The sequence below is a fragment of the Scyliorhinus torazame genome, chromosome 3 (assembly GCF_047496885.1).
Source record: "Scyliorhinus torazame isolate Kashiwa2021f chromosome 3, sScyTor2.1, whole genome shotgun sequence".
NCBI classification, from domain to species: domain Eukaryota; kingdom Metazoa; phylum Chordata; class Chondrichthyes; order Carcharhiniformes; family Scyliorhinidae; genus Scyliorhinus; species Scyliorhinus torazame.
This window is the reverse complement of record NC_092709.1, coordinates 21,382,257-21,396,207: the sequence shown is the minus strand read 5'-3', so window position 1 is coordinate 21,396,207 and position 13,951 is coordinate 21,382,257. Positions and strand designations below refer to the sequence as shown.

Below are 13,951 nucleotides of genomic sequence, written 5' to 3'. Positions count from 1 at the left end.
TAGTTGGTGCCTTACTGGCCGACTCTATTATAAAGCCAAGTATTGTTAAGGCCCCCTCCCCGCCCCCTTATCGGGGGAGCTCGTATTCTGCAAGATCCACGGCATCACCCCTACCCCGTAAGACCCATGCGGGTCAAAACAAGAGAAAAGGCCGGCAAGTGGGACTAGCTGAAGTGCTCTTGTAGAGAGAGCTGGCATGACGGTGACAGGCTGACTGACTGGCCTCTTTCAGTGTCGTAGCTATTTTACGATGCCAGTTGCAAGTGCATCGGAAAGATTTCACGAGAAACAACATTTTGACCTTTATGGTATCTCTGTCAGGCAGATCATTTGCTCCCACTGTTTTTTTTCTTCTCTTTTCTGAACATGCTTGTGGGCAAACCAAAGTGATCTTCAGATTGTCGCCAGATTTTGATGAGCCGACAAACTGAACCAGCGAGCAGAAAGGCTTTTTATGTAAGCAGACCTCAATCGTCTGTGCCTGTCAGCCGGCGCTGCTACCTCCGAGCGCCTGCACATGTAAACAGACGGGTGTCAGGTAGGCTCGTTTCAAGCAAACAGGAAGCTTGGTGTTTGCACACCCACTGATCTGAAGGATGATAGTGTGACCTGACACAGCCTCTCGCTTAAGCTCAGAATTTCGGGGGCCAGTTACGCACCTCTCCACTAACGTGTTCTCCTCTTGCTGCTGGGGCGGGGTTGATGGGGAGGTGTGTGGTTTAAATGCTGCAGCTCTCGAATTAAATGATGTTTGTGCAAGTTGCTGGCAGACGTTTCTGTTCTTTTCGCTTTCCCTCTCCGCCCCAGTCGGGGGGAGAGTAATGGTTGAAATTAGCTGGGTTGGCAGTCTGGGACCTTCAGCACCTCCGCCACCACCACACCGCTGATTGCTGCCTGGTGTCTGGTCTGTTGGAAAGTGGCTGCACTTGTGGGCGTCCGGCTCAGACAGGCTAAGGCATGGCCCCCACCTCTCCCACAGGGGAGCTGCCTGCTGACACTGTCTGTTCCCTCACCTGTCCAACAGCTGCTAGGCTGAGATTCCCAAAGCACTCGTGGGCCGGGACACCGGGGATAACTCATCACCGGTAGGAGAGGGTGAAGAGCCACTACTTTTTAAAATCCAAGTGGACACCAGAGACATTTGAATCTTCAGTATTTGTTAAATCGGGCGGCACGGTGGCGCAGTGCTTAGCACTGTTGCTTCACAGCGCCAGGGACCCGGGTTCAATTTCCGGCTTGGGTCAATGTCTGTGCGGAGTCTGCACATCCTCCCGTGTCTGCGTGGGTTTCTTCCGGGCGCTCCGGCTTCCTCCCACAAGTCCCGAAAGACGTGCTTTTTGTTAGGTGAATTGGACATTCTGAATACTCCCTCCGTGTACCTGAACAGGCGCCGGAGTGTGGTGAATATGGGCTTTTCACAATAGCTTCATTGCAGTGTTAATGTAAGCCTACTTGTGACACTAATAATGATTATTATTATTATTAAATTGCTTAGTTTCCGTATTTTTGCTTTCTCACTGCCGGCAGCGCAAACTAAAGGAACCAAGCGGAGAAGATGCACTTTTCCGTTGCTTGAGAAAATGCGCCTGCTGCAAAGCGAGTGTGTTTAATAATCATAATCTTTAATTGTTTACTTGTTGTGGGATAAGGTGATGATTCTCTGACAGCCTTTAGGAAGGGACAGCTGCAGCAGTTGTGGATTAGGACTAGAATCCCCCAGTCTGCTGGAATCTTTTGCTTGTCGCACTTTCGTTTGAAGCCGAACCACAGCTGAGAGAGCTGTAATTGTGATTCAGATTCCGCTGGCTTCACTGTTGGATTACCCCTTTCTCGGGCCAGCCTTCAGTTGGCCAGAGTTCAGCTGTGGGGATACCTCCAGCAGAGCCTCAGATGTGGGCACTCATTAGCAGAGTTTCTTTTTCCACACAGGCCTGCGGGTTGCATGCAAAGCTCCTGATCCTGTCCTCTCTCCACAGCTGTCACAGTCTTACCACTGCCCCTGTGCCCTCCATACCCTGCTTAATGCCCGCCCACTCTCTGCATCTGTCTCTGTATTCTGACTTGCTCTCGTTACAAATTCTCAAGGCTTTCAGAACATTATCAGCCTTTTAATGTTTGTCTGCCAACATTTTCCTGTGCAATCTTTCCTATGCACTGTCAGAATGAAACCCCCCCCCATTGCTGCCTACGGCGCTGAGGACCCGGGTTTGATTCCCGGCTCTGGGTCACTGTCCGTGTGGAGTTTGCATGTTCTCCCCGTGTCTGCGTGGGTTTCACCCCCACAACCCAAAGATGTGCAAGTTAGATGGATTGGCCACGTTAAATTGCCCCTTAATTGGAAAAAATAATTGGGTACTCTGAATTTAAAAAAAAAAGAAATGAAACACCCCCCAAAATAAGGAAGAAACCAAAATCCAGCATCTCATTGAATGGCAGAGAGATGCGATGGGCTGAATGGCCTACTTCTGCCACTATGTCCTATGGACGTCTGATATAAATCCATATTGCCAAGCATTCACGAATGGTCGTTTACTATTCAGAATTCATTTTAAAGTTTGGCATTCGGCAACCGTTTTGGGGGCACAGTGGATACGCTGCTCGCCTTTGAAGGTTCCATGTGTGCGCCCGGCCGTGGACACTTCAGCGTGGCACTGAGAGAGCACAGCTCTGTCCGAAGCCCTGCCTTTCGGATCAGGTGTTCAGTCCGGGCCCCACCTGCCTGTCTGAGAGGATGTGAAAGGTGCCTCAGCAGTGTTACCCGAGGAAGAGCAGCTGAGCTGTTACTGATGCCCGGGCCAGTCAATCAACATCACCAAAAAACTGATTGTGTGGCCATCACGTTGCTGTTTGTGCAGCATTTACAGACTGGTTGCTGTGATTCCTACTTTGCAACACTTCAAAGGAAAAAAATACTTAATTGGCTGTGAAACACTCTGAGGCATCGACTGGTTGTAAAAAGCGCTAGGCAAATACAAGTCTTCAAATTTTGAAGCAGCCTCTTTGGAGCACATGCCCCTTTCTTTAAGAATTCCAACTACTGTCAGAAGGTTGTGGGTTCGAGTCCCAACCGGGAGGCGCGTAATCTAGGCTGGCTCTACAACACAGCGCAGAGAGAGCCCTGCATCATTAGGGGCCCCGTGTTTCAATTGAAGCATTAAACCCAGGTCCCGTCTGCCCCGTAGATGATGTTTAAAGATCCTATAGGTTGAATTTTATGGTGCGTTTCCCATGGGGGAAGGGGCGGGTGTATGTAGAATGGAATGGAGGCCCATCCCACCACCTTTTTTTTGCGACTAGAAGGCGTGGCACGGGGTCACTGTGGTTAGCACTGCTGCCTCACAAAGCCAGGGACCCGGGTTCAATTCCGGTGACTGTCTGTGTGGAGTTTGCACTTTCTCCCCGTTTCTGCGTGGGTTTCCTCCGGGTGCTCTGGTGCCCCCCACAGCCAAAAGATGTCCAGGTTAGGTGGATTGGCCATGATAAAAATTGCCCCTTAGTGTCCATGATAAAAATTGCCCCTTAGTGTCCATGGATGTGCAGGTTTGGTGGGGCTACGGGGCTAGGGCAGGGGAGTGGGCCTAGGTACCTTCTGCACTGGAGGGATTCTACGTTTCCTGCCCACCCTCGAGCTCTCCCCCATAATACACAGGGAGGATGGGCTCCAAAATTTGCAGTCCGCCCACCATATTAAAAGGAATAATTAAGGGACAATTAGGCTTGTTGTCAAGCCTATTGACCCTAATAATTGATTTAACACAGACAACATGATTTCTAACTTCCAAAGGTTAAAGGGCAGGATGGAAGGGGGAGGTTGCACTTCGGAGTCTCCCCTTTGCCAATCACAGGGCAATCTCCTTTAATTCGAACCCCCACTTCCTTCAGGCCCACCCTTCCTTAAACCCACGTCTGCCCCTCTACATAACCTACGTAAAGGCTCCTGGTCATAAAAGCCACAAGGTCATAGAACCCCTACAGTGCATAATGAGGCCATTCAGCCCATCGAGTCTGCACCGACCCTCTGAAAGAGCACTCCACATAGGCCCACTCTCCCGCCCTATTCCTGTAACCTCGGGCATTGAGGTGGACCGATCCACCTAATCTGTACGTCTTTGGACTGTGCGAGGGAACCGGAACACCCGAAGGAAACCTACGCGGACATGGTGAGAACGTGAAAACTCCACACAAGGCCGGAATCGAACTCGGGTCCCTGGCTCTGTGAGGCAGCAGTGCTAACTACTGTGCCACTGTGCCGCCCTTGTGCAAGTCCTATCTCTTCCTTTCATCTGCTTTGGTTCGGCCTCAGTGCTTCAGACCTTCCTCGTAGTCAAATACTTCCCCTATTCAGGAACCCTTACAGCTGCACTACCTTTGCCCACTTCAATGTGAAGAGTGGCAAGGCATTGAGATTGAATTCTCATCCTGTCACTGTATGAATATTATTACCCCTCCCCTCACACCCCACACCACCTTAATGTTCGCCAATGCTTCTGAGACCACCCGGCATGAAATTATTTGTCAGCCGTCACATGACAGGAGTGGGAGGAGAGGTAAATGAGAAAGAAATTCGAATTGGAGGGAAGAAAGCCCGTCGTCCAACCCAATCCAGAACATTTGTTTTCCATTGGTGCTTATCTGGTACGGATGCAGGCTGTCTTGCTCACAGCGGTGCTGGTGACAGCTCATTTATGGAGACAAAACTGATAAGAAAACCAGGGTGTTGTGCACCTCATTAGTCAGGGTGGTGTCTCATAGATTATCATAGAATTTACAGTGCAGAAGGAGGCCATTCGGCCCATCGAGTCTGCACCGGCTCTTGGAAAGAGCACCCTACCCAAGGTCAACACTTCCACACCCTATCCCCATAACCCAGTAACTCCACCCAACACTAAGGGCAATTTTGGACACTAAGAGCAATTTATCATGGCCAATCCACCTAACCTGCACATCTTTGGACTGTGGGAGGAAACCGGAGCACCCGGAGGAAACCCACGCACGCACGGGGACGATATGCAGACTCCGCACAGACAGTGACCCAAGCCGGAATCGAACCTGGGACCCTGGAGCTGTGAAGCAATTGTGCTAACCACAATGCTACCGTGCTGCCCGTCCCTCATGTGAACGGAGCATGTCCCCCTGCTGTGAGCAGGGGAGGGGACTGCTGAAGCCTACCTTCAGGTAAATAGTTCAGTGCAAACATTGACCCTGTGTGTTCCTGGTTACCTCATTATTTGTGCCTTTGATTTCTGTGCTCCTGTGTCACGTGGAATTATTTGGTGAAGATTGGCATTGGTTTCCTGAATAAATTCACATTTATTCTGCAGCATGCAATTCTTTTCCTTACATAGCCTTGATAGATGTGGGAAGACCAACATAGAGCCATAGATGTTTACAGCATGGAAACAGGCCCTTCAGCCCAGCTTGTCCATGCCGCCCAGTTTCTATCACTAAGCTAATCCCTCTTGCCCGCGTTTGGCCCATATCCCTCTATACCCACCCTGCCCATGTAACTGTAACTGTTTTTTTAAAGGAAATAAATGTACCCACCTCTACCACTGCCTCTGGCAGCTCGTTCCAGATACTCACCACCCTCTGTGTGAAAAAGTCTCCCCTCTGGTCTCTTTTGTATTTCTCCCCTCTCTCCTTAAACTTATGCCCTCTAGTTCGCGACCTCTCTACCTTTGGGAAAAGATGTTGACTATCTACCTTATCTATGCTCCTCATTATCTTATAGATCTCTGCAAGATCACCCCTAAGTCTCCTACGCGCCAGGAAAAATGGCCCAGCCTATCCAGCCTCTCTTTATAACTCAGACCATGAAGTCCTGGTAGCATCCTCGTAAATCTCTTCTGCACTCTTTCTAGTTTAACAATATCCTTCCTATAATAGGGTGAGCAGAACTGAACCCAGCATTCCATGTGTGATCTCTCGGTCACAGTGGTCAGTGGCTGAACTACTGGCAATCTCATTGGTGGACCTATTTCCTCTAAATGGGAGGTTATGGGTTTAAGTTCCACTCCAGGGTTTTAAGTGCATAGTCTAGACTGGCGCCCGGGCAATATTGAGGGAGTGCTGTTCTGTCTTTTGAAATTAGATGTTAACATGGCACTATCTGGCCCCTCAGGTGGATGGAACAGGCCAATGTCTATCCCTCAACAGAGCAAAGCAGATTGTCCGATCATTTACCTCATTTCAGTTTATGGCTGTTTAATGTAATTGCCTACATTTCAAAAGCACTTTCTTGGCCATAATGAGCTTTGGGAAGTCCTAAAGTTACGAAAGACGGAATACAAATGCATTCTTTCTCTATTCAGGAGTGCGATCATTTTTTCGTGCTGTGGTGGAAATAGTTCTGCTATCCAGAATCAGAGGTTCCACATCTGTTATCATCACAGTGAATCTATGTTGTACACTCTCTATGCTTTAAAATACCAATGGCCTGAGTTTAGAAGGGGGAAATGATTGGCCCTTGGTGTGTGGATGTTAAAAGTGAAGACAGATGTGGACTGTGATGGTTGTCACAGTCAAATATCCTGCTGCCACACAGTGTCTAGTCGAAGAAACACATGAAGTTGGATCCCAACCCACGAGGCAGGAAGGCAATTGGTTGGGAATGGGAGTACGGAAATGCATTCGACAGTATAAAACTACAAAAGGACACCGACATGTTGGGGGAATGGCTGATAGGTGGCAGATGAAGTTTGATGTGGAGACGTCTGAAGCGATGCAGTTTGATAGGAAGAACACGGAGAGACGGTGTAAAATAAGGGGTTAAATAAGGGGATGCAGGAGCAGAGGGATCTGGCAATAGATCATTGAAGGCGACTGGAGAGGTGGACAGAGCTTTTAATAAAGCATATAGTATTCTGGGGTGAAATTCCCCGGTATCGGCGCGATGTCCGCCGACAGGCGCCAAAAACGGCGCAAATCAGTCCGGCATCGCGCCGCCCCAAAGATGTGGAATCCTCCGCCCCTTGACCGGCCGAGTCCTAACCTTGAGGGGCTAGGCCCGCGCCGGACTGATTTCCGCCCCGCCAGCTGGCAGAAGTGCCCCGCCAGCTGGTGCGGAAATGACATTGCCGGGCGGCGCAAGCGCGGGAGCGATAGCGGCCGCTCACGGCATCCCCACGCATGCGCTGTGGAGGGAGTCTCTTCTGCCTCCGCCATGGTGGAGACCATGGCGAAGGCAGAAGGAAAAGAGTGCCCCCACGGCACAGGCCCGTCCGCGGATCGGTGGGTCCCGATTGCGGGCCAGGCCACCGTGGGGGCACCCCTCGGGGCCAAATCGCACCGCGCCCCCCACCCCCCCCAGGACCCGGGAGCCCGCCCGCGCCGCCTTGTCCCGCCGGTAAGAGAGGTGGTTTAATCCACGCTGGCGGGACAGGCATTCTAGCAGCGTGACCTTGGCTCATCCGGGCCGGAGAATCGCGGGGGGAGGGCGGAGAATTCGGCAACCGGTGGGGGCGGGATTCACGCCAGCCCCCGGCGATTCTCCGACCCGGCGGGGGGTTGGAGAATCTCGCCCCTGGGCTTCATTAATATGGGCATAGCATAGAAGATCAAAGAGGTTATGCTGAATTTATAAAAGACAGTCGTTAGACTTCAGCTGGAGTATTGTGGAGATAGGATGTGCCAAATGGCCTCCTTCTGTGCCATTACAATTCTGTGATTCATTCTATCACTTGTCTACAGGAGTCTGGAATAGGCAGCTTGACTTCCATAAAGCTTTCTACTTATTTTTCAATTTTGTTTTTTTAATCCTTTAAACGTTTTGACAAGACATTGTGATATGCATACAATTGCTCGGTACAGCAATCGGCCATTCAGCGTAGTGGATATGTGCTTTGCACGGAACTTTTCCCACCTTTCCCACCTCCTGTTAACAAATCCTTCTATTCCTTTCAACCTTATGTACTTAACTAGCTTCCCCTTAAGTACAACTTTGCTAATCACCTCGACCACTCCATGAGGTAACGAGCTCCACATTGTCACCACCCTCTGGTTAAAGACATTACTTTTTAAAAATAAATTTAGAGTACCCAATAATTTTTTTTAGCGTGGCCAATCCATCTAACCAGTGCATCTTTGGGTTGTGCGGGTGAAACCCACGCAGACACGGTGAGAATGTGCAAATTCCACATGGACAGTGACCCAGGGCCGGGATTCGAACTTGGGTCCTTAGCGTCGTAGTCCCAGTGCTAGCCACTGTGCCACCGTGCCGCCTGGTTAAAGACATTCCTACTGAATTACTGTTTTGATTTATTGGTAGCCCTCTGGTATTGGTAGCTCCTAGTTTTTGACTCTTTTCACAAGTTAAAATATTCTCTCTGAACGGGACTGTCCGTCGTCTCTAGCAGCGGTAGCTGGGTGGACTTGCAACAGAGAACCCCGGCCTCGATGTCCACCCCGATGTCCACCAGTTAAATGTCATCATATTTTTTAAAGACCTCGCTTCAGGTAACCCCATAGCTTTCCTCTCTCCAAAAGATCATGGGGCTATGACATGGAACTTTGGAGAACTTTTTTTTACAGGTGAGGCACTCACTGTTCAGTAAACCATCCTTTGTTGTAACAACAAGGCCTTTACACAAGCCTAAGGCTTTCAAGTGCACACATCACAGAACAGGGAAGGAGTCGACAGTCACCCACAGAAACACTTCATCAAACTGAAAAGAATGCTTTTCACACATGGTCAGATGAAATCTTCTCAAACCTCATTTTTTTGTTCCACATGTGTGCCAATTCTGCGGTCAATGCATGCCTGACCTAGGCCTCAATACTTGCATCCAATGTGGCCCATGGTCAGTCGCGAGCACTTTTCTAATTCCGGACATCATGGATTCAAATCCCACTCCCAAGAGCTGAGTACAAAATCTCTGTTGTACAAAGGGACTACACTGTGAGAGGTGATAACTCTTGGGTAGATATTTTTAAAAATCATGGTGCTATTTTGAAGTAGAGCAGGGGGGGTTCTTCCCTCTTTTGTGGCCAATAATTAGCCCTCACACAGGATCAGAAAGAACAGCGTATCAGGTCATTATTGCATTCCTGTTTGTGGGAGTTTGCTGTGTGCAAATTGGCTTCCGTGTTTTCTATATTACAGCTACACTTCAGAAGTGCTTTATTGGCTGCAATACATGTTGAGATAGCCTAGGTTCCTGAAAGACACTATATAAATGCAAGTTCGTTCTTTCTTCCAACTGAAGAGCCATCTTTGGGTGACGGTCATTTTAGGGTAACTTTGATATTCACGAACCTTGCCCCTTGCCTGAGGTGTGATGACCCTCAGGTTAAATCACCACCAGTCAGCTCTCCCCCTCAAAAGGGAAAAGCAACCCATGGTCATCTGGGACTATGGCGACTTTGCCTTTACGGGAATGGAATCATTTGTTTTGCTGGGTAATTAAGAGTTTGATTGTCATTTTTGGGAGATTGCAGGGTGGGAATTCTTTTGACATCTATGAGATGTGGATGCTGTAGGATCCTTAGAATTGGAGTATCCTTTCCTGGTATTTGTGTGCAGACCTCTGTCGAAATCTACATGCGTGTAATTGTTGCTCCGTATCCTTGTCTGCTCCCAGACTAAAATCAAGGGTTCATTGTTCCCTGGGTGAATGACTCCAACTGTTGCTGTAATGTTAGCATTTTTTTGTTTTAAGATTGGATCAGCTGCTTTGTTGCCGTCTTCTCTGAAGTAGCTCAGGCACTACACTCAGTTCATTTTATGTTTGTGGTGTTGGCTTGAAGCTTGCGAACTGTTCACAAGTCAGTGGACCAGAGCAGTTATTTGTAGGAACCATTTCAGAGTTTCATCTCCAGGCAGAGTAACCTTTATTTCTTTCCCCCACTGTCAGAACTGATTTGAAGAGAGAAGTTTGTTGTTGCTGTGAAGCCCTGTGTGACACATCAAATGTGTAAAACAGGGACAGACTTGGTCATTCTGTGTAAAACTTCTTTTAAAAAGAAAAAATTGTTTTTAGAGTACCCAATTCATTTTTTCCAATTAAGGGGCAATTTAGCGTGGCCAGTCCACCTACCCTGCACATCTTTGGGTTGCGGGGGCGAAACCCACGCAAACACGGGGAGAATGTGCAAACTCCACGCGGACAGTGACCCAGAGCCGGGATTGAACCTGGGACCTTGGCGCTGTGAGGCAGCAGTGCTAACCCACTGCGCCGCCGTGCTGCCCCATTCTGTGAAAAACTAATGAGATGAACACCCGAGTATTGTATTGGATCACATGCTTATGGCCTATGATCCTGCTTCAGCCAACCAAACCCCTCGAATAGATCATTTAGAATTTCAACATTTGGTTAATCTACTGGTTCATCTTTAAGTCGATGGCTTGTAGCACGTTCCAATGTGTTTCCCATTTTTTTTGAGGCATTTAGCTGAATTTTACTGCAGATCTAGCACCCAAATATCGAGGTGGAAAGCTGGTCCCAAGACGGCACCCACTGGCAATGATATGGAGATGCGGGCGTTGCACTGGGGTGGGCATAGTAAGAAGTCTTACAATGCCAGGTTGGACTTTAACCTGGTGTTGTTCTAACTGTGCCCGCTGGCAATGGCACTGGCTCAGTGATTTTCCCATAGGTGGCCTCCTAATCGTCCTTATGGTTGGCACAATCAGGGGACTGACAGCGTCGGGGCTTTAATGTTGACAGCCCTGCACTGAGAGGGAGGAGGGGCTCTGCTGAGGCAGAGCGGATCTTCTGGGCTCCTTACCTTGGTAGAAACAATTGCAATGCATGAACGGCTAAGGAGAGGTGTAACAGGCTGATGGCAGAACAAATTCACCCCAGGGGATTGATAGGGCTTCCTTCCCCACCTGCAGCCCTCTCTTTCGTACATGGATTCTGCAACTCCAAGGCACCCCCCCCCCCCCCCCCCCCCGGCAGCTTGCCACAAGGTCGGTGACCTTCCCCCATAGTGTGCATTCGTTCTGCCTTCACAAAAGTGTTCATGACATTGTAAAATGGACCTTGGGACTTTATTTATGCGAATAATAAATATTCACCGGCAGTAATATGGCTTCTCGTTATTCGACTACCCCCCCCCCCCCACCCAACCACCACCCTTGATGCCGTTCCCGCCATCAAGGGACTGCTAAAATCCAACCCATTGACTATTGTGTTACTTCCATGTTGTGGGGCCTGTGCGTCACTGGTAATCTGCCTGAAAACGAGGTATAACCAATTGCCAGGTCAAGACTTTCTTGTTACTGAAGTTAGAATGAAGCTGGCGCATTGTATCTAACACATTGAACCTTTGATTCATGAGAATGCCGAGCGACGTTGACCTTGATTTAACTTACCGAGCAGCATGGTCGTGTCCCACATAACGAAGCTTAGTGCAGTCTTGCACCTCCCCTTTCCCCCAGCTTTGATCTGCATCATGTCACTGTGGGATGGTGAGTTCCAACCAGGGCAGGGAGCAGATCTCAGTTGTTACTGTGACAGCTCCCCCACACCCTGTGCTACGATAGCAACAGCCAGTAAAATGGATTTGCTTGGATCCAGAATCTGTACGACTTGCGCAAAAGTACCTTCGGAGCCTGGCTGCTCCATTGAAAGACGAGCCCTCTGCCAACCTGTTAATGTGGTTAATTGTGTCAATTCTATTTCCCCATCCAACTGAAAAGGAGTTTCTTGTTGAAGGTGGCAGCAAAATATTGTACAGTGGGACTCCAGGTCTGTTCTGAAGGGTGTGTGCTCCTCAGGTCTGTTCTTCAGGAAGGGTTCCTGTCTTGGAAATGGCCACCCTATCTGCAAAAAGGCACAAGTGTCGGGCTTTTATTCAATTTTAATATATTGTCACTGGTATATATGACCGATTGCACACGGATTTATAAACTACTTCACAGAAAATGAAAGAAATAGTTGCAAAAGAACTTTTTGTCTACCACAGGAAGTGATTCAAAGAATCTTCCTGTGAATAACTATGAAGAAGAATGGTTTTTGGACAATAGGGTAATGCCCTTTTACCTGGGTGAGCTACACACAGTTTCTGACACCATCAACTTTGTTCAGTTCGGCACACACAAAAACTCACTGTGATGGTAAGTGATCTCATGGCTTATCCACAGTATCAGGTTCTTCAGGAGAAACAACAATTAATATGTCATTAGCATTACTACATCGTTAAGATAAAGCTGATCTGTTGAGTCAAGAAGTATAGAAATCTAGAAACATAGAAAATAGGAGCAGCAGGAGGCCATTCGGCCCTTTGAACCTGCTCTGCCAATCATTATGGTCATGGCTGATCATCCAACTCAGTAGTCTAATTCCATTGTCCCCCCCATATCCTTTGATCCCCTTCGCCCCCAAGTGTTACATCTAACTGCTTCTTGAAAGCATACAATGTTTTGGCCTCAACTGCTTTCTGCGGCAGCGAATTCCACAGGCCGACCACTCTCTGGGTGAAGAAATTTCTCTTCATCTCTGTCCTAAATGGTCTACTCCGTATCCTCAGACTGTGGCCCCTGGTTCTGGACACCCCCACCATTGGGAACATCCTTCCTGCATCTATAGATGCCATTAAAAGAAAATGAGATAAGTACATTGTTACAAGTATCTAGGTCATGGTTCATGTGTTTTAGAATATACCTTTTAGTTTTAGAGTTTGGCTTTGAGGGTATAGGAATTAAAATTTATCTTTAGAAAATGGGATAAATGTAACAGCGCAAGTTTAGAGTCTATGGGCGCAATCAAACGGTGACCCTCGCTGGGCGAGACCATTAGGCTCATTTAAATATATCGCCGCCCGATTCTCCCGAGGTCCGTGAACGAATGGCCTCGCATGGGAGACCTCGCCATGCCGCCATTTAGCACTGGTCCACACAAACGGTGCCTGGGGAGGTCTCTCAGGCCATTGGAGATGCCCGGGTGGTCGGGCTCTGGGCAGGGCGGTACCCGGGCATTCCCGCTGCAACCTGGGCACCCTGGCGGTACCACCCACCACCCTGGCTGTGGTGCCTGGGTGGCACTGCCAGTCTGGAAGGGGCAGTGCCAAGCTGGCAGTGCCAATGTGCCTGGGTGGCAGTGCCAAGATGCCCAGGTGCAAGGTTGCCCATGCCAGGGATCAGGCCCAGATTGCCCTGCCCTTAAGAAGTGGGGTGAGGGAGGGCTTGACGGCCCCCTAAGAGGTAAGTTGGGCCGCTGGGGGGGTCCGGAGGCTGCGGTGGGGAGTCAGGGGGGGGAGAGATCAGGGTGGCATTTAAAAATGATGCACCAATCTCTTCCTGCACTGATGAGATAGCTTGTCAGTGCAGGAGATGAGGTAAGTGCGGCCTTACCGAGGCCAAAAAAGCAAAGTCTCGTTTGGTAGTGAAGTTGCAGCGCTGCGAAACACCCCACTGTACTTGGCCAAAATGGGACTCTGTTTTTGGCGGTAAACCATGCTCTATTACACTTAAAAGATTGGGGTTATGTTGGCTTAAGAGGTTAACTGCTAGAAAGGTAAGATCATAAAACAACAGGAGGGCTCATTGTCATACCTGTGTGGACAAGGATAGTCAAAAGAGATGTTCTGTTTTGAGAGGTGGAGCAAAATTAATTTAAAAACATTGAGTGAACCTTAAAGATTGTAAAACCCATTTACTTTATCAGATCAAAGAAGAAATTGTAAATGAGGGATAATTAATCTAAAGGTCGGTTTGAGGGCAGCCCAGAGCAGGCTACATCACCATGGAGATGGATGAAGCTCAGGAAGGCTGTCTGGTTCCAATTGACCTGTGTGTTTGCTGAGAGTGTTAGGTGCGGTTTGGACCTCATGTGGTTTGCTACTCACTGAGAGAAGATAGCCAAAGTAAATGGCATTTAGATTGGTTTGCACTATGAGCAAAGTAAAAAAACAGCTCCATCACTGACCGTGTGGAATTCGGGTGAAGTTTAATCTCTGTTTTAATTTTGTGAGGGAACAGAAGCTGGAAGATTGTTAGTTTGAAACGAGT

The 13,951-nt window shown here is 48.7% G+C and overlaps 1 protein-coding gene across 6 annotated transcripts in view; it reads left to right on the top strand.

The window, feature by feature from the left end:
- The window catches only part of lef1 (lymphoid enhancer-binding factor 1), a 188,191-nt gene that overhangs the window by 135,272 nt on the left and 38,968 nt on the right, over window positions 1-13,951 (top strand). For 2 of the 6 annotated variants that reach the window (XM_072495387.1, XM_072495388.1), the window contains exon 10: window positions 11,908-12,058. The exons of the other annotated variants lie outside the window; for them this stretch is intronic. In XM_072495387.1, the coding sequence (XP_072351488.1) occupies window positions 11,908-12,056 (149 nt within the window). In that variant the 3' untranslated portion in view covers window positions 12,057-12,058. The remainder of the gene's footprint in view (window positions 1-11,907; window positions 12,059-13,951) is intronic. 6 annotated transcript variants of the gene reach the window in all.